General features: G+C 38.3%; 1 protein-coding gene across 1 annotated transcript in view; it reads right to left on the bottom strand.

Annotated features, from left to right (window-relative positions):
- The window catches only part of LOC583423 (eIF-2-alpha kinase activator GCN1), a 53145-nt gene extending 28014 nt beyond the window's left edge, over positions 1-25131 (bottom strand). Inside the window, exons 1-27 of the mRNA XM_030992460.1 lie at positions 25072-25131; positions 24868-24970; positions 23724-23919; positions 22953-23061; positions 22402-22500; positions 21723-21926; positions 20926-21034; positions 20474-20548; positions 19915-20043; positions 19159-19311; positions 17076-17249; positions 16074-16226; positions 15387-15479; positions 14906-14981; positions 14109-14271; positions 12647-12830; positions 11285-11409; positions 10522-10700; positions 9641-9731; positions 8740-8862; positions 7897-8095; positions 6844-7202; positions 6013-6237; positions 5481-5608; positions 4157-4346; positions 3034-3270; positions 1679-1873 (exon numbers count right to left, since the gene is read on the bottom strand). Coding sequence (XP_030848320.1) covers positions 1679-1873; positions 3034-3270; positions 4157-4346; positions 5481-5608; positions 6013-6237; positions 6844-7202; positions 7897-8095; positions 8740-8862; positions 9641-9731; positions 10522-10700; positions 11285-11409; positions 12647-12830; positions 14109-14271; positions 14906-14981; positions 15387-15479; positions 16074-16226; positions 17076-17249; positions 19159-19311; positions 19915-20043; positions 20474-20548; positions 20926-21034; positions 21723-21926; positions 22402-22500; positions 22953-23061; positions 23724-23919; positions 24868-24970; positions 25072-25092 — 4092 coding nt within the window. The 5' untranslated portion in view covers positions 25093-25131. The remainder of the gene's footprint in view (positions 1-1678; positions 1874-3033; positions 3271-4156; positions 4347-5480; positions 5609-6012; positions 6238-6843; positions 7203-7896; positions 8096-8739; positions 8863-9640; positions 9732-10521; positions 10701-11284; positions 11410-12646; positions 12831-14108; positions 14272-14905; positions 14982-15386; positions 15480-16073; positions 16227-17075; positions 17250-19158; positions 19312-19914; positions 20044-20473; positions 20549-20925; positions 21035-21722; positions 21927-22401; positions 22501-22952; positions 23062-23723; positions 23920-24867; positions 24971-25071) is intronic.
- Positions 25132-26968: the final 1837 nt, after the last annotated feature.

Here is a 26968-nt window from a genome sequence, read left to right as displayed (position 1 = left end):
TAGCAAGTTTGCTCTCAGCCAATCAGATGCCATGATTTCAGTAGCTTATAACAGTAGCTTGTAACTTGTTATTGATATCAAGTTTGCTCAGAGCCAATCAGATGCCATGATTTCAGTAGCTTATAACAGTAGCTTGTAACTTGTTATTGATATCAAGTTTGCTCTCAGCCAATCAGATGCCATGATTTCAGTAGCTTGTAACAGTAGCTTGTAACTTGTTATTGATAGCAAGTTTGCTCTCAGCCAATCAGATGCCATGATTTCAGTAGCTTATAACAGTAGCTTGTAACTTGTTATTGATATCAAGTTTGCTCAGAGCCAATCAGATGCCATGATTTCAGTAGCTTATAACAGTAGCTTGTAACTTGTTATTGATATCAAGTTTGCTCTCAGCCAATCAGATGCCATGATTTCAGCAGCTTATAACAGTAGCTTGTAACTTGTTATTGATAGCAAGTTTGCTCAGAGCCAATCAGATGCCATGATTTCAGTAGCTTATAACAGTAGCTTGTAACTTGTTATTGATATCAAGTTTGCTCAGAGCCAATCAGATGCCATGATTTCAGTAGCTTATAACAGTAGCTTGTAACTTGTTATTGATATCAAGTTTGCTCTCAGCCAATCAGATGCCATGATTTCAGTAGCTTATAACAGTAGCTTGTAACTTGTTATTGATATCAAGTTTGCTCAGAGCCAATCAGATGCCATGATTTCAGTAGCTTATAACAGTAGCTTGTAACTTGTTATTGATATCAAGTTTGCTCTCAGCCAATCAGATGCCTGATTTCAGTAGCTTATAACAGTAGCTTGTAACTTGTTATTGATAGCAAGTTTGCTCAGAGCCAATCAGATGCCATGATTTCAGTAGCTTATAACAGTAGCTTGTAACTTGTTATTGATATCAAGTTTGCTCTCAGCCAATCAGATGCCTGATTTCAGTAGCTTATAACAGTAGCTTGTAACTTGTTATTGATATCAAGTTTGCTCTCAGCCAATCAGATGCCTGATTTCAGTAGCTTATAACAGTAGCTTGTAACTTGTTATTGATAGCAAGTTTGCTCAGAGCCAATCAGATGCCATGATTTCAGTAGCTTATAACAGTAGCTTGTAACTTGTTATTGATATCAAGTTTGCTCTCAGCCAATCAGATGCCTGATTTCAGTAGCTTATAACAGTAGCTTGTAACTTGTTATTGATATCAAGTTTGCTCTCAGCCAATCAGATGCCTGATTTCAGTAGCTTATAACAGTAGCTTGTAACTTGTTATTGATATCAAGTTTGCTCTCAGCCAATCAGATGTTATGATTTCAGTAGCTTATAACAGTAGCTTGTAACTTGTTATTGATATCAAGTTTGCTCTCAGCCAATCAGATGCCTGATTTCAGTAGCTTATAACAGTAGCTTGTAACTTGTTATTGATATCAAGTTTGCTCTCAGCCAATCAGATGCCTGATTTCAGTAGCTTATAACAGTAGCTTGTAACTTGTTATTGATATCAAGTTTGCTCTCAGCCAATCAGATGTTATGATTTCAGTAGCTTATAACAGTAGCTTGTAACTTGTTATTGATATCAAGTTTGCTCTCAGCCAATCAGATGCCATGATTTCAGTAGCTTATAACAGTAGCTTGTAACTTGTTATTGATAGCAAGTTTTATGAAACAGGGCCCTGTAACTTACAGGTTGAGAAGGAGTGCTCAGTGCTTCAATCAGCTTGCCAACGATGGGTTTGACCTTAGGGTCCTCTTTCTCAAGATGGCGTGCCAGAGATCCCATGAGAATGATCACACTCTGTCGGACGGTGTCGTAAGACGATGAGTCAGGCGCTTCATCCATGAACTTCTCAAACAGAGGGAGCAGTGTCGCAACATTGGGCTGCAAAGATGAAAAATTAAAAGAAATGCATGTCAATGTCATTTACTTGTGCTGCATGAATGCACAAACATACACTGTACACGTTTTGTTTCTATATTCAGTAACAATGAAAGGGAATTCATGATGGCAAGATTGACAGGGACTATTGGATAGACTTGGTTCATTTTCTGCTATCTGGATGAAGGAACAACACAACAAACTACTATCCATGAACCATTTATCCTTAGCAGTCTCCTTTGTTCCCTGTTTGAGCTGCTGTCTGATTTAGTTCCCTTACATCTCTCTTAATGTTATCCTTCACCAGCCCTCCCCAAATGTCCAATCTTCTCCAGGATGCTAGCTACCTTCAGCTCCTTTCCTTCTCCTGTCTATTAATGTCACCCCTGGTATCCTCATCTCTGTCACCTCCAGCATCTTTTCTTCTATCTTCATCAAAGCAAACGTTTCAAGGCCAGACAGTAGCACTGGTCGTATTACCGTGTTGGTCATTCAACTTGACCTTTAGTTTCACAGGCATTTCTCATAACTCATGACCCAAAGGTAGCACTAAATGAATGTTTTATTGAACCCCAAATTCAATGGTCTACTTGTTTCATTTCAATTATTGGAAACAATACAAATAATGCTTTGTGTAATGGCTCAATCATCTAATGATGATTCATATTTCAATGACAAGGGCCCGTTGCACAAAACTTATCATTGATGGTAACTTTGCCATCAATGGTAACTACCATAGAAACCTTGATTTTGATTGGCTGTTGAGCCTTGTTACAATGGCAGTTGCCATTGATGGCAAAGTTACCATCAATGGTTAAGTCTTATGCAATGCAACTGAGTGCACAGTCAAAGCTCCACAGCCCAGTTACATATCCCGTCCAATATCCCATCTGTAGTTTTTATTTTTTTTCTTCTTTTCTTTTCTAAACACATACAAAGCATGATGGAAATTAAATAAAATGTTCTTTCCTTGGGTGATGCCAGCATGGTACAAAGATCAACCGTGATGACGACCTTTAGGAAAGAGTTTTATCTTGGCTGATGTAATAAAACAAAGGAGCATGTGAGTGGCGCATCCTCCATTGCTTTCCATCAGACATATATCCCATCAGTATTTACATCGTTACACTCTTTAATCAAGCCACTATGCGGTAGATACTAACCTTTCCCTGTTGAATGATGGCAGCCATACCAGCATTGAGCATCTCCTTCTGCACCTCAGCGTTCCTGTCCCCTAGACCCTTGGGCACCAAGAACCTGAACAACTCCGGGACATGACGCATCAGTAGATGAGGGGCGATCTCAGACAGCGCGATGGCGATGCCGCAGCGGGCGTCGTATTGGTCCGGTGGAGACTCAGAGATGACTCGGCCTAGGGTGTCCATGACCGGAGCAGGGATCTGAAGGAGACAACAAAGGAAATCTCTATGAAAGCGTGGGTTAAATCTAGATAGAGAAACACATAACTTAATTTACCCTTGATGTGCCTGGGCCCATATTCAATTCAATACTTGAGTACACAATTTAAGCTTTTTACTTAGTACTTTACCCTACATTTAAGACAGCTCCATACCAGACATAAGCCAATTTTTTGGAGGCCTTGATTAGCATGCATGTGGTTTTCTTACGCAGTATCATAACCTGCGCACAATTATATTAGCGAGAATTTATTGTGACACGTTAATTGCGAATTACTTTTGTACTTTTGTTTGACCGTGTGATGTCACAATGCTTATCAGTAAATGCAGGTAAGTAAAAGTCTAAAATGCGATTTGAATACGAGATAGGTAAACTTCTTAGCTTAGCCATTTACTTAGTAAATTTCTCACATAGTCTAAGTATTGAATTGAATACCGGCCCAGGTGCCTACCACAAATCCCCTTTGTGCCAGTCTACCCAATTTCCAACTAAAAAGAAAACTGATTGTAAAATGCTTTAAAAATGAAAATGTCATGCATTAACCAAATGGCCAAACAAGACACCAATGAATAGTAGAATTGATCATGTCAATACATTACAACAAGGCTTTGCATTTTGAAACTACACAAGTGGGTTGCACTTGCAGTGTATAGGAACCCACCAAAAGCAAGTGGGCAGGGAAGTGGCAACTTTGGGGTCTAAGATATCATGAGAATTTTAAAGAAAGCTCTGCAAAGCAGTATCATGGCTCAGAATCATATTTACCATCAAGAAAGTAATCTAAAGAAATGGCTACTTTGTAGGGGATCTAGCCTTACACACCCAAATCTAAAAAGACCTTAGAAAGGGGATAAGGACACTACCTACCACAAGTTTCTCTTGGTATTTCTTGAAGAGGATACTCATAACCTTGTCAAGTTCCTCAGGATTCTCAGCCAAGATGGCGGAGAGAGCAGCGGCTCCACTCTGTCTGATGACAGCTATATCATGGATGACATCATCTAGGAGCATGGTACACAGCTCTGGGGAACCTTTGAAGTTACCGTCTGTCCAAACTCTGAAGGGAAATAAAGAGAGATAGAGAGGAGGTTCAAGTAAATATTTTTGTTTAAATCAGGAAAGAACAACAGTATTAGCGGTTAATTTAACATCAACCAGCAACATCATTGGCTGCATCATCAAGAAGGAAGATTGTTAGCTAGGGTACTGTTAAGATTCTGCTGGCTGGCTGAAACAATGTCATTTCGTTGCATTGTCTGTTGCTACTAGGCCGATGATTTAAGTCATTTCTTTCCTTCATGTGTCCTTTATTAAATGCAGTAAAAGTAACTATCAAGTGGTGAGGAATATAAAACAAATATAACACAACCTCTTTTCAAGACTCCAGCTAAATCTATGGGATCTTGGCCAATGCAAAAATACCATTACCTTTGGTGCTGTACTCCTCAGACAAGGTACTATTATATTCACCTCCAGCCCACTGATTCAACTCTCTTATGGCAGCGTATGTACTTGAAAATTTGTGTATAATGCAATCCTTATCTTACTTGTCTCCTGAAAGCCTGATTTTTACCCAGGGGTGATAGTGAGCACTAAAAAAAAAATAGGTTTTTTGTTTTCCCCTCAACCATGCCCCCCTCGAGTAAAAAAAAAAAAGTGGATTCGCGGGGAAAAAATGGCATCTAACAACATTTCCCCCCTTTCGAGTAAAAAAATTGGGGAAAAAATAGGGCAAAATACGGAAGAATAGAGAAAATAAGAGGGAAATCTGGAAAATCAGGATAAAATAGGAAAGAAAAAAAAAATTGGTAAAAAAAAAATTAAAAACAAAAAAATCAGTTTTTTTTAAAATCAGGAAGAAAAAATCGGGAAGAAAAAATCGGGAAAAATAAAAAAAATCGGGAAACCGATTTAAATCGGGTTTTCATCAGGCCTTTTTACCACTCGTGTTTAGAGCCCCTCTAATATTTTTTTGTATTTTTTCATTAATATTCGACTTCAAACACATTTGTTTTTAAAAATCCTTGCAGAATGATGTCTTGAATGACATCCTCTTTTACATTATGATACGATTTAAGTTAAATTTTGCCATTAAATTTTGGGGCTCCAAACACTTTAGAGGAGCTTAGCATAGGAGTAAACACCCTTTTGACTGTTATGATCCTTAGAAGAGCACAATTATTTGTCTTACTCGTCTGCTAATGTCCGAACTTCAATGTCAACGTCCTTCCTAGCACACCAGATCCTCTGTGCAATCCTCATACCCTGAGGGTCATCCGAGTCCTGGGTCGGGAGCACCAGCAGAAGCTCTCGGAGTCCCTGTCAAGAAACAAGGTAACGAAGGATTAATATTCAACATAATATTTAACACTCATTTAACAAATATGGATGGCTCAAAACTAGCAGGTGCCCAGAACACATCAGAGATACCAAGCCCATAGGATGGTTGTCAGGAACATTTACACAAACAACCATCCAATCACTCTGATTACTGCATTTTGAACCTACCATTTTTAAGTTCAAAATAAAGATGTGCATCAAAACGTTATGAAAATTCTGTTTGCAGTCATAGGATCTCCTCCTCGGGTACTCGCTCTCAGGACACATGGAAAATGGTAGTCATTACCCCCCAAACTTCAAAATTTTAACATGGGGCTCATGCAGACAGACCCACTACTTCATGTCTTTCAGCAATCTGTTTCAACCACAGAGGGATGTTGTACCTTGAGGGTAGCCACTCTGACTTCCAGGACAGGGCTAGTCATGGCCTTGAGTATCACATCAATCTCATCCGTCTCAGCCACGGTACAACCCATATCACCGCTAGCACTACGGCATAGCTCCACTATCGCTTCATCTGCTACCCTCTGCTGCTGGACACCTCCGATACCGATCAGACGGAAGAGGAGGGATAGCATCTCGTGGCGTGGTAGCAGCTCAGGTCCGCTCTGATAGGAGGATAGAGGAAAGAAAGATGATGATTATACAATGTAAATAATTTACCTGACACTAAAACTTCTTCCTTTCACTGTCTTTCATCTTTTATTTTTAGCTTCTCCAAGCTTTTTTTTACATTCTAAAAATGTACAAAATGGATATGGCTGACACATGTGAAAACTTGTGAAAAGGTTACAGTATACCCCTGTGGAACAATAGATTTTTCTTATTCATTACATCATCATCATCTCTTCTTTTTATGGTTTTCTTCAATTCAGACTTCTTCTACTCCTCTCCAGCTTCATTCTTCCTCCAAAACATTAAATAAATATTTTTTCATTCTTGTATAGTGCAGATGAAAATGATGATGATGATGATGATGATGATGATGATGATGATGATGATGATGATGATTACAATGTTGATGTCGATAATGACGATAATGTTGATGATGATGAAAATGATGATGATGATGAAAATGATGAAAATGATGAAGATAATGATGTCGATAATGACCATAATGTTGATGATGATAATGATTACAATGATGATGACGACAACGATGATGATGATGATAATGGTAATGATAATGATAATGATAATGATGACAGTCTTACCTCATCGATGACATCGCTCTCTTCCTCTTCCTCCATACTACTCCTCAGGTTACAATGTGAGGAGAGAATGGCCAGCGCCCTCTTTACGTTCTTCTCATCCTTCTTCACGACCACACCCCCGTCGTAGAGCACCTGGTGCAGGAGACGGAAGAAATAAGCAAACGACGGAGCCGGAAACACAGTGGCGGAGCCCATCGATAGGAAGTCATCGCCGTCATCGATGTCCTCATCGTCCTTCCCACCGTGCAATTTGAGGATGGTGTTGATCACCATGGTAGGCAGTTTCATTGTGCACCAGTTCTCAGCGATCGGGCACGCTGGCTTGCTCAGGCGTAGTGTGCAGTAGGATACAGTGTCGGCTGCAAACATCAGTTAATAATGACACAGCTTTCATTAGTGACTCTGCATGGGCTTTATTCATCATACATGATATGCTATGGTATATTCATTCCCAACCCATTTATATTCTTTATTCATACTAGTACTAGTATTTTCATAAAATTGTGAACCTTACCGCTGTAGAATCACGTAAACTCAAATATATCACATGAATTGTTTAATGACTAGTGTATCATGCTTAATAATGCATCTATATGCAATTGAGGTAGGCTATGCATGTCACATACAATTTACATGTTTCACCTTGGACATATCCTAAATTCTGTCTCAATAAAACAAAAATTCAGGTTTGTATACCTTGGTTATATTTCCATCAATACACTTTTACAGTCACAGTCCAAAACAAGTCGAATTGCAACTTTTATGGCACAGTTTGCAACAAAATAGGAAATTATCATGCACAGGATAGGAACAATGTGTAACTAATACGATAAAAACCTTTCTATCAGGAGCGATAGTGAGAGTTTAAAAAGAAAGAAATCTAAGCGCTTGCGCAAGGTGTTCAAGCAAGTCATGACAAAACAGCATCTAATTTTAAACTGGATTTACATCAATCTCAGGGACTATCCATTTTTCTTTAAAAAAAAAATAGGATTTTTTTTTGGGGGGAAACCGATATGAATCGGGAAATTATGAGGCTTGCTTGCCACTGACCTAGAGTTCTCTGGTCTGCTTCAAAGGCGCAATCAGCAAGGGCCAAGAAGACTTGAGCCAGGTGTGGGGCAGCGATGGGTGACGAGGAGAGAGTGAAGATGTTATTGATGAGGGTTGGGATGTGCTTCCTCAGACCGTACGGGTTGCCTTTCACGGCTGCTACCAGGAGCTTGGATGCAGGCTCAATCTCATCATTCAGCTGGAGAAGAAGGAGGATATTGAAGATGCATTATTTTCTAGTTTTATTTTCAATGAAATTGAAAAATGAGGGCCTTCATATATAACAAGTCCCTGTCTTACAAAGAGTTGCGATTGATTAACATCAATCGCAAGTCCTCTTTTCAATCACAGGTTTGCAATCTCCTCTCTCTTATGTACATAGTTGCAATTGAAAGTTGCAATTAATATCAAGGCCCAGGTGTTTCTTATTATGACTTACATTAAATAATTCTTTATAGAGCGGGGAGGGGGCTCTCTTTTACGATGAAATATATGTCTGTGAATAAATTTCTGTTCTGTTTTTGTCACTTCCTGTTTCAAGATCATTCTATGTTCAAGTTTGAGTGCTGAGAAAAACACAACTTTCTACAAATAGACTGTAATCCAACTTTTAACCAAATAAACATCCTTTTTTACAGATATACCAATTCAAGTGATGCCAATTTTTGTTCCTGATATAATTGCTTTCAAGTTACATGCACAGCTTGTTCACACAATAAATAGGAACCAAGACAAGTGTAGGGTTCATGAACTGTGATACCTTGCCCACAGAAACATTATTGAATAGCATAGATAGACAAAATGATTAATAATTATTATTAAATTATATTCTTTCTGTCTTACCTCTTGTAGTTTCTTTCTTATTTCACCTTCCTTGGCTAGTTGAACTTTCTTAGCCTCTTCTTGTTTCTTGGTCAGTTTGACCTCCACCTTTATTCCCTTCTGGGCACGTTCTCTCTCAATCTCCTAATATGAAAATACAAATAGATAGAAAACAACGGTAGAAACAATGTACACAAATTCAAAGAAACTGTCAAGTCTGATACATAAATATACAAATAACGATGTGCTACAATCAAATTGTTACATAAACATGTAAAATTAATCAAAGTAAGTTCATGAGTAAAATATTTTATAATGATTGTACATAACATCAGAATTAGTAAGGGTAAATGTGTCTATGAATTGAGCAGTTTTATTATCAACATTATGCTTCATGTGTGTGGCTTGACTCTTCTTACAGTTGTTAGGTTTCTTTTTGGAAGTTCAAATCTGAAGGGAAAAAAAACAGTAGATGCTCCTCTTCATCAGATGGGACATTCCAAACACTTGGCAATATACCAAGGGGGTGTTTGACAAAAAATTTAAGTTGAGCTTATCTCTAAGTTGGACTTAACAATTATGGAAAGCTGTTAGCATCCTTGAATATATTTTGTAAAAGTTATTTCAAAAGGCATAAAATGTGGATTCAAGTCATTCATATTTTCTATTATCATGGGAGATTTCATGTTCTTGATGTGGAATTTATGAAAAGTCTAAAATACTTGTATTTGCTTTTGCATATATTTCATTATAAGGCTACAAATGGCTCTCCATAATATCTAAGTCCAACTTAGAGTGAAGTTCTACTTATAATCTTTGTGAGAAGTAGAAGCAGAAGTAATATTGAAGAAAAGGATCCAGCCTTTTATCTTAGGCCGTTTATTCTATTAAAAAGTATCTTCGCAGTCTGTCTCCCTCTTACCTTCTTGAGCTCAATCTCCAGGAGTTGTTCCTTGTAGGAGTATGCCTTGTTTTCTCGTTTCATTGAACCAATGTCCAGCTTCTCAGCATTCCTGATTAAGGTTGTAAAATAAAAATGATTATGACATTACATCCCTCAGATAGTTTGTTTATGGTTTGGAAAAGATAGGATAGGAATACGCCTTGTTCTCTCGTTTCATTGAACCTATGTCCAGCTTCTCAGCATTCCTAAGGTGCAAAACGATTAAGGTTGGAAAACAAGAGTGATTATAAGAAATTACATCCCTCAGGTAGTTTGTTTATTGATTGGGAAAGATCATTCTTCTTGAACCTTCATGATCACAAATGTATAATGTATAAGAGATTGACTATTTCCATTTTGTTTTTCTCTTTTTAATTACTTAGATTTGCATCTGACAACTAGATGGAGTCATTTTATGCAAAAGTAGTTACAGATATCAAATATATATAAGGTTGAGTTCTTGGAAGAGGTGAAAAATAATTTGTGAGCGTTATCATTGTAATATGCAAGTGTGGAAGAACATCAGATAAGAAATGTTCCCTGAAAAGCATGGCTCTTCAAATGCCTTGATATTCTAAATATGGCATGTAACATCATAAAAATCGGGACAGATTTTTATGCCACATGTTTGTGTAGTCCCATATACATCTTTCTGTGTACAATGCTTAAAACTTTACCAAGACTGGGCCAAATTTCTTATCCTTTTGATGATTCCAGAACGTTGCAGTACACACCAATACTTATATGCTAGATGATCAACCTTATCTGATCGATTGCACAACGTTTCTTTCACAATGCAATCGCACGACCATAACTCAATTTTATCTTTAAGTATACCAAAATCATCCCCAAAGTCTTACTTTTCAATGACTGACTCATCATGTAGGACGCCCTCTGGTGTCCTGTAAATGTCAAACTCCTCCAAGGTGATACCCACAAAGCCTGGGTTGCCAAGGCAACTGATGAATTGATTGATGAAGGGCGGTAGAATGTGTTGAGGTGCAATGAAGGCTAAACTCTTCATAGCGTTTTGAGCGGCCTGTGAGAAAGGGTGAAATGGCATAGGACAGATTTCGTGGTCAAGCAGATTCAATTTAGAAATGATTTTGCAAATATCACAGACTTGACAGCAGCAGTACATCATTAAAGCAAATTCACTAATAAGGAACAGGGTTATCTTAAATCCAGTTCAAATTCAAATTTTATTTAATTCCAATAAAAGCATATACACATACAATAACAAATACAGCATAGATGCAAATTATTATACACAGAGTCAAGGGTACTATAAAAGAATAAGGCGGCCTTGACCCCTTATGAAAAAAGTGCTTGAAAGCACCCTTGATTTTCAAAGGAATAATAGAATGACTCATCCCAGAATATCATTAATTAACATCTAAAATACTGTATAAGAATCCAGCAAGAACTATAGAATAAATTATTATAAAAACAAATAAACTAAAGAAAATGTATGAGTATGAAGGAAATCAGAGGTCAGTGACTATAAAAACTGTGTTCAGCAGAAGTCGTGTCAGATTCTATGTGTGTGTTACGGGGTGGCGGGGGGGGGGGGGGGGAGGGGTACTGCAGGAGTGCCTGCTGAATGCTACCTTTAGAACTCACCTCAGAAGCTTTCTCCTTCTCTAGTAAGAGACTCAAGATGTCTGCTTGACTTTCTGATATGAATCCGAGTAGATCAGGTACTAGACCAGAGACAATATCACCCCACAGGGATGGCTGGACTGCAGCTGAAGATACAAATAGGATAGACTTTTGAATAGATTGTAATGATTTAAATATTTAAGAAATGTCAAGAGAGCCAAGATGTCCGCTTGGTTTTCCGATATAAATCAAGTTAAATCACAGACTAGTCCAGAGACTAAATATCCCCAGCGGGATTGCCTGAATGCAGCTGTAAATACAACCAAAATGTTTGACTTCAGAATGGTAAGAAATAATTTAAACATTTGTGTGATATTACTTACTTCATTACTGATAAACTCTATAAATGATTAATTACCTATGATTATCTTTGAGATTTACTTTACCAATGTACCTAAAGAACACATCTTTTGCCATTCATTGAGACCCTCAACAGGACCATAGCATGAACTTCCCCCAAATTGCATATCTGATTCAACTTTGGTTACAATATGAACAACAGTTCCTGAGTTATTTGTCACAAGAGAGTCTTGCAGGAAAACTTTGAAATTTGTGAAGGATGACAGCTGGATGGCATTCGGATCCCTTATACTCTTTTCACACCGGTTTTGCATAACCCCGGACTTTGCTTAGCCCCGTACTATCCTTAACCCCGGACTATTTTTTTTGGCTTTTCACACACGCTTTTGTTAGTCCCGTATTAGCGCCTATTCCGGAATAAGAAAATTCCCGCTGTTCTCACTGCATTTCGTTAACCCCGGATATCGTGAATGTTATGATTGGACATACTTCGCATCTGGCCAGCTGCGATACCCTCCATTGCGTAGTACCGGACTATTTTTCGTTTCTGTTCTCATTCATTTGCTTAGCACCGCAATAAACACTTGTGAATATAGTAGGCGGCACACCTGTACCCGCTCACATAGAACAGGGCCTGCATGGAAACATAGTCTGACTTGGGTTTGTGCACAGTGTTTTTATGTAACCCTTCATTTTCATCATAGCCCTTACCAATTAACCCAGAGAACGCAACATGAATTTTAAAAAAAGTCAATTCTACACATTCTACCGGTACATGCATGGTTTTTAAAGGTGATTCATACCCTTTTAAAGGCCCACTGTACTACTTGTAGCTACTTGCTCCCTCTATATAACAAACAATGCCTAATCGGTGACCATTGGTCCCCCATGATCCTCTTTTTCTTATGTTAATTGAGAGCTGATTTGATGAGATAACCACCTGTCCAGTGACCTTGCAGGGTGGTCTAATCCCGCCTGTACACTAGTACAGATGGGCTTTAAGAAACTTGAGAAGGGACTTACCTATGAGCGGATGATGGGTGTCGATAAGAAGAGAGTCGACTGCAAGCTCAACCATCTGAGATGAAGGGATCTCATCCTCCTCCTTGGTTCCAGGTACCAGGGACTTGATACCGGAGACCAGCACGTCTGGTCTTACCCTGCCGGTATCCTCGGGTGTGGCACTCTCTGCACAGCTGTCCAGTGGCTGAAATATAATTTTATCAAATTGATGATATCATGGTCTCAGAAGCTATACAGAATTCTGGTAAGAGACCTAAATCTCTACACCTGTATCTGAAACATCCAATGGTATACCATAAAATGAAGACATAATCATTCCTGACATTTTTGGCGGATTACTGGTCATGTATGGTATGTAAAAACATCACTGGTGAATTAATCTCATCCTCCTTAGTATTTGGTACAAAAGATCGGACATCAGAGACTAGCACCTCTGGTCTTAGCCTGCCTTTATCTGAAATATAATGGTATCAAATTGATATCACCGTCTCAAATTAAATTACTGGTCAAAAGAAATAAATATTTTAATCAGAAACAGGTGAGGTTATGTATTAAAGAGATTCATAGTTTTGAAATCATTTTGTTGAAGATTGTTGCTCCTAACTAGGTACATACATGCAAAATATTTCAACTTTATTCTTCTCTATATCCTGTCATAAATCCCTCATAATCTCTACATTTAGAAATATCTTCATAGAAATATTAAGCAGTATTTACAATTAGTCCGAATACAAAGAAAAAGCAATGTTTAATCATTTGTAAAGCATTATCTTTTCATAGTTCCTGACTTTACAGGGAATTTGATGTCCCTATAAAATAAGAACGCTTGTTTGTTCGTTCGTACAAAGAATATCAGGGAGTACATCATCTAGATAGGAAGATCCTTATTGAGCCAACTGATTGTCTCATCATAGAGCTCTCGAAGTCCAGAAGCACCGTGAGGGGATTTGTAGATAGGACAAGCATCACTATGATGATGTAACAAGACAACATGTGAAGAGTGTTGGCTAAACATTGTGATGATAGACTTAAAACCTCTCATTTTATGAGAGAAAGTCTGAAACTAGCATCACTAGGTATGTCCTCATCAGCTCGAATTTGCCAAATAGACCGCTATTTCTGATTTGGGAAATAAGCCCGAAGTTACAAATCGCGTCTTCCCCAGCTCGAGACTCAACCTCAAACTCGAAACTGGAGCTGAGATATTTTGCTCAGCATTTGTGCATAAAGCGAGTCTTCAGGCTGGTGAAAACGCACCAGACAAATAGCGAGATATTTTGCAAAGTAGCCCAAGATATCTTGGAATGATTATCTCGCCCAAATATCCTGCTAATTGCAACTGTGGGCTGATGAAGACACAAATTAGCTGGATAATTTGCGATCAGGATAGTTAAAATAGCCGGATATTTGGCAATCTCGAGCTGATGAAGACAGGCCTACTGAAAACCTGAAAGTGTCTCACCTTTTGTGCGTTGAGCAGTGGTCTGAATTCCTGTAGGAGTTTGAGAGAGAGCTTGATGGCTGATTTAGGAGTGGAGAGAAGCTTTTTGATCATTTGTTTGGCAGCCTTCCTAACCCGCCAGTTGGAATGGATAAGACATGACACCAGAGCTCTATGGTAAGACCTGAAACCAGATAGAACAAAGGTGATATAGCCTAGCGATTAGATAAGCATGATCTGACATTTGCTCTTGGATTTATTTCACCTGATATATATATGGTAGGGTTAGAATTACAATTGATTTTGGAGTAGTAGGGTTAAGGAATAAAATGAAATATAGAGTATGATCTAGGGTTGAAGTTAGAAATTTGCTTAGAGTATGGAAATGACCACTGAGCAAGCTTCACCAGAGCATGTGTAGTAGAACGTACAGGTGAGAAGATGAGGATTCTTTGAACTATGAATTATTTGTGAGAAACAAATTAAGTATAGGAGGGTTGAATTTTTGGTGATAAAACCTCAATCCCATAAGCAGGTCCTTAGTAATTGGTTAGCTATGACTGATGTATTTTTTTTTTATAGAAAATTCCATGAAAAATGTGTAATAGCTCCCAAAGGGGATGCTCAAAATCATTTCTTCAGACAAAGATTATACCCAATATAAATTGACCTTTGTGTAGAGAGTTCTCCTGTGCCTAATAAAACACTGGCTAGTGAGAAACAGGAATTAGTTGCCTTCTGGCTATCCTTGGCACTCGATGGTGGTATTTCTTACTTCCTTTGTCTCTAAGTAAATAAATATATAAGCCTCAACATACCTCTCTACTCCTGGTTTGATCAGCGGCACATGATCAGTCAACAAGCGTTCTGTCATCTCAACAAGAGTAAGGAGAGCTGCCATAAAGAAAATCAATCCACAGAAATTAGCAAATGACCTAATCAGGAATACAGTAAGCAGGCTTGAAAAACAATATAAATCTTTATTTATATGGATATACTATATTACATCACATTAAAAATTAAAACGAAATCATTAGTGTCTTTTTTTCATGACAATACTTTCAATACAAAAGAGTTTTAAAAAAGAAAGAAAAAAAGATTTTTTGTTGTTGTCAGAAATGAAATTAATGAAACAAACTAATAAATTTAAGAAGTGGATCAGTTCAGCAATACGATAAGCAGACTTGAGTTTAAGATACATACAGGTTAGACTGTACTAAAAGATAATATTTAATCTGTCGTGAGCAGACTTTATATCCAGATTTGACTGTATTACCATGGCAACTAGAGTATACTTACCATCTTCTGATGCAACTGAAAGGAATTTATCTGATGTTAACAGCTGTTTCTTCTCATCAAGGATGACAGGCCAAAGAAAACTGACTTTGTTTTCTGCAATAATAGAATATGATACCCGACGATTACTTTCCAATAATATAGATAATAACTATCAAATTAATCAAACGATCAGGTTTTCCATGTTAGTTAATCTTGTTACTTTTATGAGATTTATAGACTGATAACACATCTTACAAATGAAGGGAACCTTATTTTTCCTTTGCTTGTCAGCATTTTTTTAAATGGATGTTAGATTGCTTCCATAACACAGATTGGACAAAATATCAGACTTCAAGGGAAATGGGAAAGGGAAAAAATGTCTCAGCAGTAAACAATCATGTAAATTATCACATTTCATAGCATCTGTTTGGAGCCAGAAGGGCATTAACCCATATACTCTATCACTCCCTGGGAAATGGAGATTGTGCACACAGTGTGAACGGGGTAGTAGTATATCTGTAAAGTGCTTAGAGACATCGCAGATGAATATTAAAGCTCAATATTATTATTATATCACATGGTTTACTCCCTTTTTGCTCTGAACAGACAATATACTGGATATACTGGACAGCTTTGATTGTACTCCTTCTCTATCCACCAAAACTGCCAATGAAGCCTCACTTCTATGTCACCTGAATGATCCCTTACCTGCTTGTACATCAGATGTTGACAGCCTGACAAGAAGGCAGGCTGCTGATAGAGCTTCTGTCACCATGGCAGCATGGTTAGGTTGCTGCTGAGCTTTCTCTAAGGATGATTGCAGGAGTGGGATGATCTCTATCCCATGGATCAGGGTGTCACCTGGGAAACGGGGAATGATTGTACTAACTTAATAAATGTTATCATCAACAACATTATCATCATAAACATTATAATCATCAAAAGCACTATCATCATCATAAGCGTTATCGTTATCATAAAAAAAATCATCATCAACAATAGATCAGGGCATCTCCTGTGAAACGGGAAATGATTCTACTACCCCCCCTCTCTCTCTCCCTCCCTCCCTCCCTCCCTCCCTCCCTCCTCCTCCTCCTCCTCCTCCTCCCCCTCCCCCTCCCCCCCCCTCCTCCTCCTCCTCCTCCTCCTCCTCCTCCTCCTCCTCCTCCTCCTCCTCCTCCTCCTCCTCCTCCTCCTCCTCCTCCTCCTCCTCCTCCTCCTCCTCCTCCTCCTCCTCCTCCTCATCATCATCATCATCATCATCATCATCATCATCATCATCATCATCATCATCATCATCATCATCATCATCACATTACATCAACAGTACATTTCCATTACAATTACATAGCCCTGGTTATTGGTCTGTTTTAGGAGTGGTTTGGTGGTGTCCTGGGGGGCCATTTTACAAAGCCTTTTTTCAATGACAAATGACAAAAATCAGTGACAAATCTGCTGATAACCAATCAGAAGCAAGGATTTCACTAGCTTATAACAAAAACTGTCATTTGTCACTGATGACAAGTTTTGTGAAACGCCCCCCTGGGACCCATTTCACAAAGCCTTTTTTCAATGTCAAATGACAAAAATCAGTGACTAATCTGCTGATAACCAATAAGAAGCAAGGATTTCAGTGGCCTATAACAAAAAATGTCATTTGTCAATGATGACAAGTTTTGTGAAACGCCCCCCCTGGTGTATCGGTCTTACCCTTGAGGGCGTTTAGCATGACCCTGATGCAGCCGTTCCTGGTGGCTGCCGTCGACTGCTTCTGAGTCATAGCCTTCTGGAACCATTGGATAAGCTTGGGAGGGAGATCTGTAGATGACTTGGAGCACCATCTGGACAGCATGGTCAAACCATGGACCATCGTTCCTTCATGGGCTGGAGAAAGAAAAGCAGAGCAATTAAAGGTATAGATCAGAAAAGGTTGATCATCTAGCATATAAGTAAGGGTGTGTACTGATCAGCTTGGGAGGGAGCTCCGTAGATGACTTGGAGCACCACCTGGACAGCATGGTCAAGCCATGGACCATCGTTCCTTCGTGAGCTGAAGAAAGAAAAGCAGAGTAATTGGAATGTTTAGTTCAAGCACAATGGTTCAGTGGTTGAGCAGTGGTTGCGTATTCAAGATATATATCTATCTATATATATATATATATATATATTTTTTTTTTGGGGGGGGGGGGGGGGGAGGGGGGGGGGGGTAGTCTGCAGGCACAAACCCTGGTCAGTCGTAAAAGTGAGTCTGCACTATAAGACCACCATAGGCCATGTACTGTAGCAGGCACAAACCCTGGTCAGTCGTAAAAGTGAGTCTGCACTACCAGACTACCATAGGCCATGTACTGTAGCTGCTTGACACAACCAGTAGGTAGCTGGGCTAGGCTTCTCTCAAGGCACAATGATTTGTTGGTAAAGTGTCAAATTAGGGTCTGTGCTTGCAGATTAGGGGGGGGGGAGGTGTTTTTATTCAATAGAAAAACTTTAAAGCTTATCTGCCATAGTTTACAGAAGGGATTAGACCGCCCTGCAAGGTCACTGGACAGGTGGTTATCTCATCAACTCAGCTCTCAGTTAACATAAGAAAAAGAGGATCATGGGGGACCAATGGTCACCGATTAGGCATTGTTTGTTATATAGAGGGCGCAAGTAGCTACAAGTAGTGCAGTGGGCCTTTAACACAACACAAAGTACAATATTTTTTTTTGACCGAGAGTTCCCGTGTTTGAAACCAAGTTGATGTGCTAGTGCTCTTTGCTAAGGCATTTATCCTCATTGCCAAGTCCCTCAGAGAGAGGACTAAAAGTTGCCAGTCCCCTGGTTGCTTATTGCTTACTTATAAGAATAAGAATGACACTTCTTTTCTTGCATCAAAAACAAACAAACAGTCAAAACCAACATCAAAATCGGTATAAAATTTGCATCCGTTGGGTATGATTTGGAGCTGTGTATGAACACTGGAGAGTTTGTTCCAGGTCTTATGCTGCAAATTTTAATGAACATTTGGCTGAATCCTTGTTTACAGGATGGTAGTTCTCCTCTTGAACCCCCACCCCCCCCCCTCCCACAAACCTGACCCAGCTCCAATAATCAGCAGTTTGAAATGAACCAACTGTGTCTGATATGAAGCATCAACCCAGCTGGATGCTAAATTATTGGCACTGCACGACACAAAGAGCCGCAAAAGCTACACCTAGTAAAGCTGTTCAATTTTTTCTTCAGCAGAGTCAAGTCTATGCAGTTCTTGGACTGGACTCCAGGGCCCCGTGTTATTAAGAGTTGATATCAATCGCAACTTAATTGCGATTGATATCAATCGTAACTATGTACATAAGAGATAGCAGACTGCAAACTTGCGATTGATTGAAGGACTTACGATGTTCACGATTTAGATTAATAGTTACTCTTTAAAAGACAGGGCCTAGGTAGTCATTACCTTTACACGTGAACGGTATCAGGGTAACTTACCAATGTCACAATTAAGGTCTGAGCGCATAGGGACTTAAATTTATTTTTGTGATATGCGCTTTATAAGAATGGTTTATTATAATTATTATTAATATTATTATGTGTTAGTGTATATGATTGTGTAGTTCTCTATCTCTCTTACCTTCTTGTTGCAGATATGGCATGAAGAGAGTCATAACAGACGAGACGAGGCCCTGTACCGAGGTCACTCCGCTGACCCCGTTGATTTATTACCTCTACAACGTGAATGGTTTCAGGGTAGCTCACTAATATCACAAATAAGTTCATGTGTGGTGTATATGATTGTGTAATTATCTCTTACCTTCTTGTTGCAGGTAGGGCATGAAGAGAGTCATAACGGACGAGACAAGACTCTGTACCGAGGTCACTCCGCTGACCCCGTTCACACTGAGACCTCCGATACCTGACAGGACTCCAGTTCTCTCTGCTACCACCGTCAGCTTACCCTCAGAACCTGAGGCAAAATATGAAGTAATGACAATACTTAGTCTTTGCCTGGTGCCTATCATATTACAGCAAAATTAAGTTTGAACCTATTTGTTTGAACTAAATATCGACCCGATATGAGGATTGATTTGATGAGCTTCATATGATCAGGAACAGAGCTGTTGAATGGCCATCTGTAATTCTTTAGACTTATAGGGGCCATCACAAGTAATATGCAATCGCAAAACTTGAAAATGTATACAAGCCAAGTACTAGTAATAAGCGAAGAAAGAAAAAATTTGAACAAGTCATCCCAATGCACATACGTAACACATGGTTTCTTTGTGCAAATGTGCATTGTTACCTGTGGGTAAATAATGGGATATGTGATTTAAGCAAGTTTTCATCAGTCTAAGATTACTGTGGCAAATGTACAGGGGGCAAATAGGCCACCAACACCACCACCCTCAACTCTTTCAGGGTTCAATTGTGACATTTTCTTTTGGTTTGCTAACTTATAATGGTCATATATGTACCTCCAAAATCCTAATACAGCAAAGAAGTTCAAATTTATATAACAAATAAAAATAAGTTCTAAGAGAGACTCCATTTGCTGTGTTCCTGGACCTACCTCCTAATACAGCAAAGAAGTGTTTAGAAAGGCTTTCAATGGCGCTTGGGTCGCTGCACTGCAATGCTAGGTTCTCTGCTGCTGAGATGGCTTCCAGACGAAGAGTCTCATCTTTAGCATGCAGTTGAGCTGGAGAGAAAAATAACCAGGAAAGAAGACGTCTCAAGAATTTAACAAAGAAGATAAATTATGATGTAATGGGACACACAAAACAAACAAAAACATGACAAACCTAGGGCTTCAAATAAGTGAATTCAACATTTCTAAGAACCTGAATTAATGGTAAGATCAATGAATCACATTTTAAAACGATCTAAAGGTACACGTACAAGACTTTTGTGACGGTTTATTGCACGTTATCTTTAAAAGCAATTAAAAGTAATAGCTTCCATGTTAATGTTTGGTCGTTTTCTGGGCTATAATGGTTCAAAATTCTTCATGATTCAATATATATATCTCATTACATCCACCAACAGTATATGCTTTTACATATCCTTCTTTGTCTTAGGTTTCTTAAATTCTTCAGCACTTTTCTTACAGTTAGGTCTTGTAAACTTACTTGCAATATTCTTGCCCAGTTCCGTCGCATACTGACTCAGGTCCAAAGATACACCACCGATGGTGTAGCTAACAGCTGAAAAGAAAATATAAATTTAGGATAAATTAATGTTGTAGATCTCTCTCTGAAATGCAACTCATTATTTTCTGATTTGACATTCTGAATAAAACTGGACAGCTCTGAGCAACAAATATCTGCCCTCAATAACACCTAGAATAACTGATAAAAGTGAAGGTTATTCATAATAATAATAATAATAATAATAATAATAATCTGGATTTATATAGCACTTAATACGGAATATCATCTCTAAGAGCTTTAAAGATATTATTATCCCGGTCATCGGACTCATTCACGCACAATGTGCACCATATCCACTCCCTGGGAAGTATTCCTACCATGTGGTCAACGCAAGGGCATAGGCAATATAAGGTTCATCTATAAATATTTACCTTGAACAACATTTTCTGGGGATCTCAGCATAGCTTTCTGGATGGCAGGTAGGATGCTACTCTCAAACTCAGGGTGAGTCAGGTGCTGCAGTAACCACTTACTCACCTCCTGAAAACATGAAGAACACCAACATAATGAGCATAAACATGCTGACTATTACACACATAATCAGTGCACACTTTCCAAACAATATAAATGTATATCAAAAGCCCATCTGTACTATTTTGACCAGGGGGGATTAGACCACCCAGCATGGTCAATGACAGGTGGCTATCTCATCAACTCAGCTCTTAATCAACATAAGAAAAAGAGGATAATGGGGGACCAATGGTTACCAATTAGAGATAGTTTTCTATGTAGAGGGAGCAAGTAGCTACAAGTAGTACAGGGGGGCTTTAATAAATTTAGATAATTGCATGTTTCATCATATTGTCTGCATTCATCTTATCATCATTAGAATACTAACTACAATGAAAATGTTAGGTTCTTAAATATTACATATCATATACCGATGAAATACTCCAAAATGCTTTGAAAACTTTTGCCCCAACTTTAGTTCTCGCAGTACATTTCAAGGAACAATCCTACGAGGTACTTCACCTTGGTCAAGTGGGTCAAATATGTATTAATTTCTTGTACTTATGCGAGATTTTGTGATTTTTGAGACTTTGTGAGATGGAAAGATATATGTCACTTGGTGAAAGTTCATGCATTCCCTTCAGCTCGGCTAACACCTCATTTAGTAGAACAGCTGCATCTCACTTATAAAATCTAGATATTTGTATACTGTTCTTACCAGGCTATGGACCAAGGGTTTGACCTTTCCACCAAAGACTGTCTTGATGTAAACATCTAAGAGAGCTTTCTTCTGATTGGCTACAGCCTCTGTGTTCTTTGTCTCCGTGGCATACCGTAGCAACCATCCGATGAGACAGAGGGCGTGGCTTGATACATCTAGTTGCTTGGCCGTGTCCAATGAGCTCTCCCATAGACCTTCCACCTGTGACGTGATGAGAGAAAAAAGGGTGATACTCCAATGGTACTACTCCAGTTAATGCCACATCATGTTACCTAATTACACCTGTAAGGTGAAGGGCTGGAGTTTGAATCCTACACATTACAAGTTGCAGTCTGTATAAACCTGTGACATCATATGACCCATCAATATATTCTAAAGTTAAATTGAAATTATCCATACCCTTACCAAGTTTTGTAATTTTTCAAGTATTTTACAAGCGGTATGAATAATATTTGTAACATTTGGCAAGGTATAAAAGTGGACTACAAACGCCTGTATTTTTCATACTGAAAGGCATGCCACTCCTTCTTCCATTTAATTACTCAGGCATGTGGGATTGTAAGGCTACTATGTTCATTTCACATTCTACTCCATTATTCAAGGCCAAATGACTTGTGTGTAATGTCATATCAGTGACATAACTTCAAATACCACATACATGTAATTAGAGACTTACTTGTTTCCATGTGCTCTTCAGCTTGGTGTACCCTGCAGTATGGATTGACCTCCTTGAGCATGCCAAGATGGCTGACACTAGAGTTGCTTGTGCATCCACCTAAAAGAGATTAGAAACAAGGTTTAACAACAAATATGTGATTTGGGTGATGTATGATAAAGAGGTAATGTACAATCCATTGTTTGTTCGCAAAATTATTTGTATTTCCTTCAATCAATCGTACTTTTACAATCAATAACTTGGTGCTAAAGAAGGATACAATTTCACGTAAGATAATATCAATAATAGCAAGAATACTGAAACACAGGATTTTTACAATCAATTGTAATTTACGAGGTCAAGAGGAAGCAAAGTATAAAGCATTAAACAATTAAACTCAGAAAATACTAAAAGTCCTCTGGTTAGATATAATAAAAATGCATGAAATTTTTACAGCAAGAATTTCTACTTATTACCATTGTAATTAATCAAAATGTGTAGAGTTATATTGATGTTATAAGTAATGTTGACTCTTCCTGAAGATCCTCATCATATCAAGATATGTTACTTACCAACTTTTTCCACTCATTACCAGATCGTTGTTGGCTGGACGCAAAGGCTTGCCTTGACAATATGCATGTCCAACGTAGCACCACATAGGGGGACCCTCCTGTCCCTTTCCTTCAATCACAACAAAGCAAAAAATACCCTTGAAATATATTTGAATAATTTTTTCTGACCTAAATGTAAAGTAACATACAGGTAAACCAAACACATTTTCTTTTACAAGGATAATGTTATTAAACAAAGTATTTTCGTTAAAGCACTAGGTACTTGGATAACAGATTAAACTAGCATCCCATGTTAAAGATATCTTTCTGATCAATCTAAAGAGTCATTAAGAATTAATTAATCAAAGTTCTCAGCAGATCTATATGAACATTATCTTTCAAGGATAAACCATATTGTTACAATCATTTCTTTGAAAATAGGCAAAAAAAAACATAACTCACACTTTATGGGCCACATAGTATAAACATATATTTCTGTGAAATTTTGTCCAATTATGCCCGTTACATGACCCATGTGACTGCAGTTAAATGGCAAGTCCACTCCAAATATAACTTACTTTCAATAGGAGCACAAAAATCAGACAAACCAATCAAAAAAAGTTTGAGCAAAATCGGATAACTAATAAGAAAGTTATGAATTTTTGAAAAAGTATTATTAGTTACCCTACTTTGCTCAAACTTTTTTTTATTGGTTTGTCTGATTTTTCTGCTTCTATTGAAAGTAAGTTATTTTTTGGAGTGGACGTGTCCTTTAAGAATAGAACCACCTACCAGCCTTGGAAAATCTTTGTCTCCGTTACATATGAGCCGATGATATCACAAAGAGCCTTTACGCTGGCATCCCGATATTTAGCGCATAGTACACCAATAAGTCCTAGAACTGCCTTTCTCGATGCACCATCTGCAAATACTGGAATTGTCTGAGCTAGTATCCGACATATCGTCTTGACAGCTGCCTCTGGAACAGCTGTATGACAAGGGGAGAATAAAATGGGGGGGGGGGGGCTGAATGTTTAGACTAGGGCTAACAATGCAGTTTTGCAAATCTAAAATGCTCTCCAATAGACCATTTTTGTTTTTTTGTTTGTTTTATTATTTCATTTTCATATTATTGAATTTTCTCCAGGATGGTACAACGCAATTTCAACAACTTTCACATACAACTACAAGTACCCGTTTCCAATTTTGCTTTCCCACTTTTTCACATCCGTTATCAACTTGCTAATATAATCAAGTTCAGTTTTCGATTAAGCATATGTTCTGTAATTATTCACATTTGATATTTTTTTAAAAGCTATGCCTGGTCTATGGAAAAATCAGTAAAAATGTCCCTCTCTTTCTTTCTCTCACTCTCTATAATATCCCTCAAATTTGTTTGTTTGAAATTTCATCATGACATGTTCTTTGCAATTGGTTGTAGACTCTACCTGAACTTAAATTATTTTATCCTGAAGTCAATTGAAATTCTGACACCCATCCCTCAAAAAAGAAAAAGAAAGAAAAAGAAGTTTCCTAAAAATATTACAGATCTAGATCTACATCAGTCATCAGCTTCATTTCATGTCTTAGTTTCCTCTGCCCCCCCCCCCTTTTAAATGAATTGAACAAACCTTTCTACAATGCAAAATCAGTTGAAAAACACTAACAAAGACTGTAGACGTTAGATCTATTTTTAAATTTTATTTTTAATTTACAAAAAAAATAAATCTTCCTTTTCATTCCACAATGCCAACAGTTCATTCCAATTCATTGCTGGAAGTGGACCATGTTAAGCACTCTGTCATTGAAATAGACTTCATATTGATTTTCAGTCTATACCAACAATTTAAATGATTAAAAGAAAGAAATTACACAGCTATGATCTACCAACGCACAAATGAATGCATGGGACCAAAGAGAATTCTTCAACACGTACCTCCCGTAGACACACAATCTCGAACTTCCGACAAAATTTGGCATCGTTCTTTTGTCTTTGTGCAGGCAACCCTCGACGCAAACCCTTTCAGCAAGGTTGTTACCTAATAAGGAGGGAGATAAATTACATAAAATTAATCAAAATCCCAGAAACTGAAAAGAATATACAATATGCTGAATTAATCTTTATCCACGTGTGACTTACCCCGTCACTGTTCGTCGCCATGATTGCTGTACATGTGATTACGACGGTTGTGGCAATGTTAATACTACGTGCTTTATACAGCTACTCAATAGGGATTCCTGAGAGCAGTCTAATCGTTTTACTCGGTTTTACTTTGAACTAGCGGAAAGGGAGTGGGGAAACGATCATTACCGACCTCAATTTCTCGAATTGTGTTTGTTGTGAAGAAATATACCAGTTGCATGAGAATGTGGGTGGGGCACATAGAAAGATACGGAAACAAAGTTATAATAAAATAATGATAATTATACTCTGTGGCCAGTACAATTTTTTCATTCAACAGGCCAAAGAAATGCCGGTGAAAGGCCGTGGTAATGGAAACGGGCCCATTCATGACGATTCGACTTATCCCAAACGACATTGGCTAAAGATAGGGGGGGGGGGGGGGGGCTGGTGGGAATCGTCGAAAATATAAGAACTGGGCCTGTGATTCGGTTTAGCTAACTGAGGATATTCTGGATTTATATAGCGCTTTATCACATCTACAATCAGCTCGATCTCCCTCTCTCCATTCGGACGGGAACAGGGAGTTTCATTATTTTGTGGGAATGAGCCATCTCAAGTCAGGCCGATTAAAACAAAAAATTAAATTGGGTCCTAGGGAGGCAAAGTTTGGGGTGAATCCCAGCTGGCGTCTATCGGGGGTATTGGACGGTAGCGAGGGGGTGTTTTGGGTGTTCAAACACCCCCCCCCCCCCCGGAAGCAAACAGGGAGAGGGGGGGGGGGGGGGCAGAACGAATTTTCGCCCCCAAACGCCCCCCCCCCCCGAAAAAAATTAGCAGTAAAGGAGTAAAAATGGTTTTATATTTTTTAATCAAAAAGAAACGAAAAAAACTGATTTAAATCACATACAAATTATACTCCATTCAAACTAAGGAGAGTAAACAGGAATTAAATTTCTCATTAAATGAGCTTCCGGGGGGCGCATATTTTTTTTTACACAATTACTGTTTAGCCACTTCAGTCAAATATACTGTGCAAACGACTAGAGACAGAGGCTACCATTACCCTTGGTAGTTTTGTTGGATTACTGGAGCTGTACATGTGTACATACTCGTTATTTTTTTCGGGTTAAATCTATCCTCTCTTCTCTTGCATTATGTATTTCTGAGTTCTCCTTCAATCTATCCTCTTCTCTTTTGGCATGTATTTCTTTTTTTTTCCTTCAATCTATCCCCCGGTTCTCCTTCGTTATATGTATTTCTTTTGTTTTCCTTCACCTCTTCTCTTTTGTTTTCTTTTTTGTTTCTCCTTCAATCTATCCTTTTCTCCTTCAATCATCTATTTCTTTGTTTTAATCTGATAGAATTCCCTTTCTCCTAGTTTTCTTTATGTATTTCCCTGTTTTTCCCTAGTTTAGGTCTATGTATGATCCTCTTAGCTCTGTATTTCTATGTTCTTCCTTAATATCCTCTTCTCTTTCCTTATGTATTTCCTTGTTTTTCCTTCTCCATATCCTCTCCACTATCCTTGATTTCCCCTTTCTATCATCTTCCCTTCCCTGGGTGTACGTGCTTGCATATAATAGTGCGCTGACGACTTAGACTCTTTCACCAGAGCATTTCTTGGAATTTTTTCGCGAAAATGGCTAATAGTATCCCTAACTTAAGGTTCATCTGTGAAAAAATTTAAAAGAAGCTATTTTCAACTGATTTGGGTAGATATGGGTATGGACAACTACCAAAAAAAAGGAAGGAGGGATGGGGGTTGGGGAGAATTTTTTATTAGAGGTCAAAGGTCAATGACCTCTGCCTAAATCACTAAAATCGTATTTCAGCAACAAAATATGGTAAATATATGATCTTGGTGTCAAAATGCACAGGATTACGAAAGAAGATGACATAGAATAACTACTGA

Source organism: Strongylocentrotus purpuratus, unplaced genomic scaffold, assembly GCF_000002235.5.
Source record: "Strongylocentrotus purpuratus isolate Spur 01 unplaced genomic scaffold, Spur_5.0 spur5_scaffold_2, whole genome shotgun sequence".
In the NCBI taxonomy this organism is placed as follows: Eukaryota; Metazoa; Echinodermata; class Echinoidea; order Camarodonta; family Strongylocentrotidae; genus Strongylocentrotus; species Strongylocentrotus purpuratus.
This window is presented reverse-complemented; position numbering and strand designations above follow the sequence as displayed.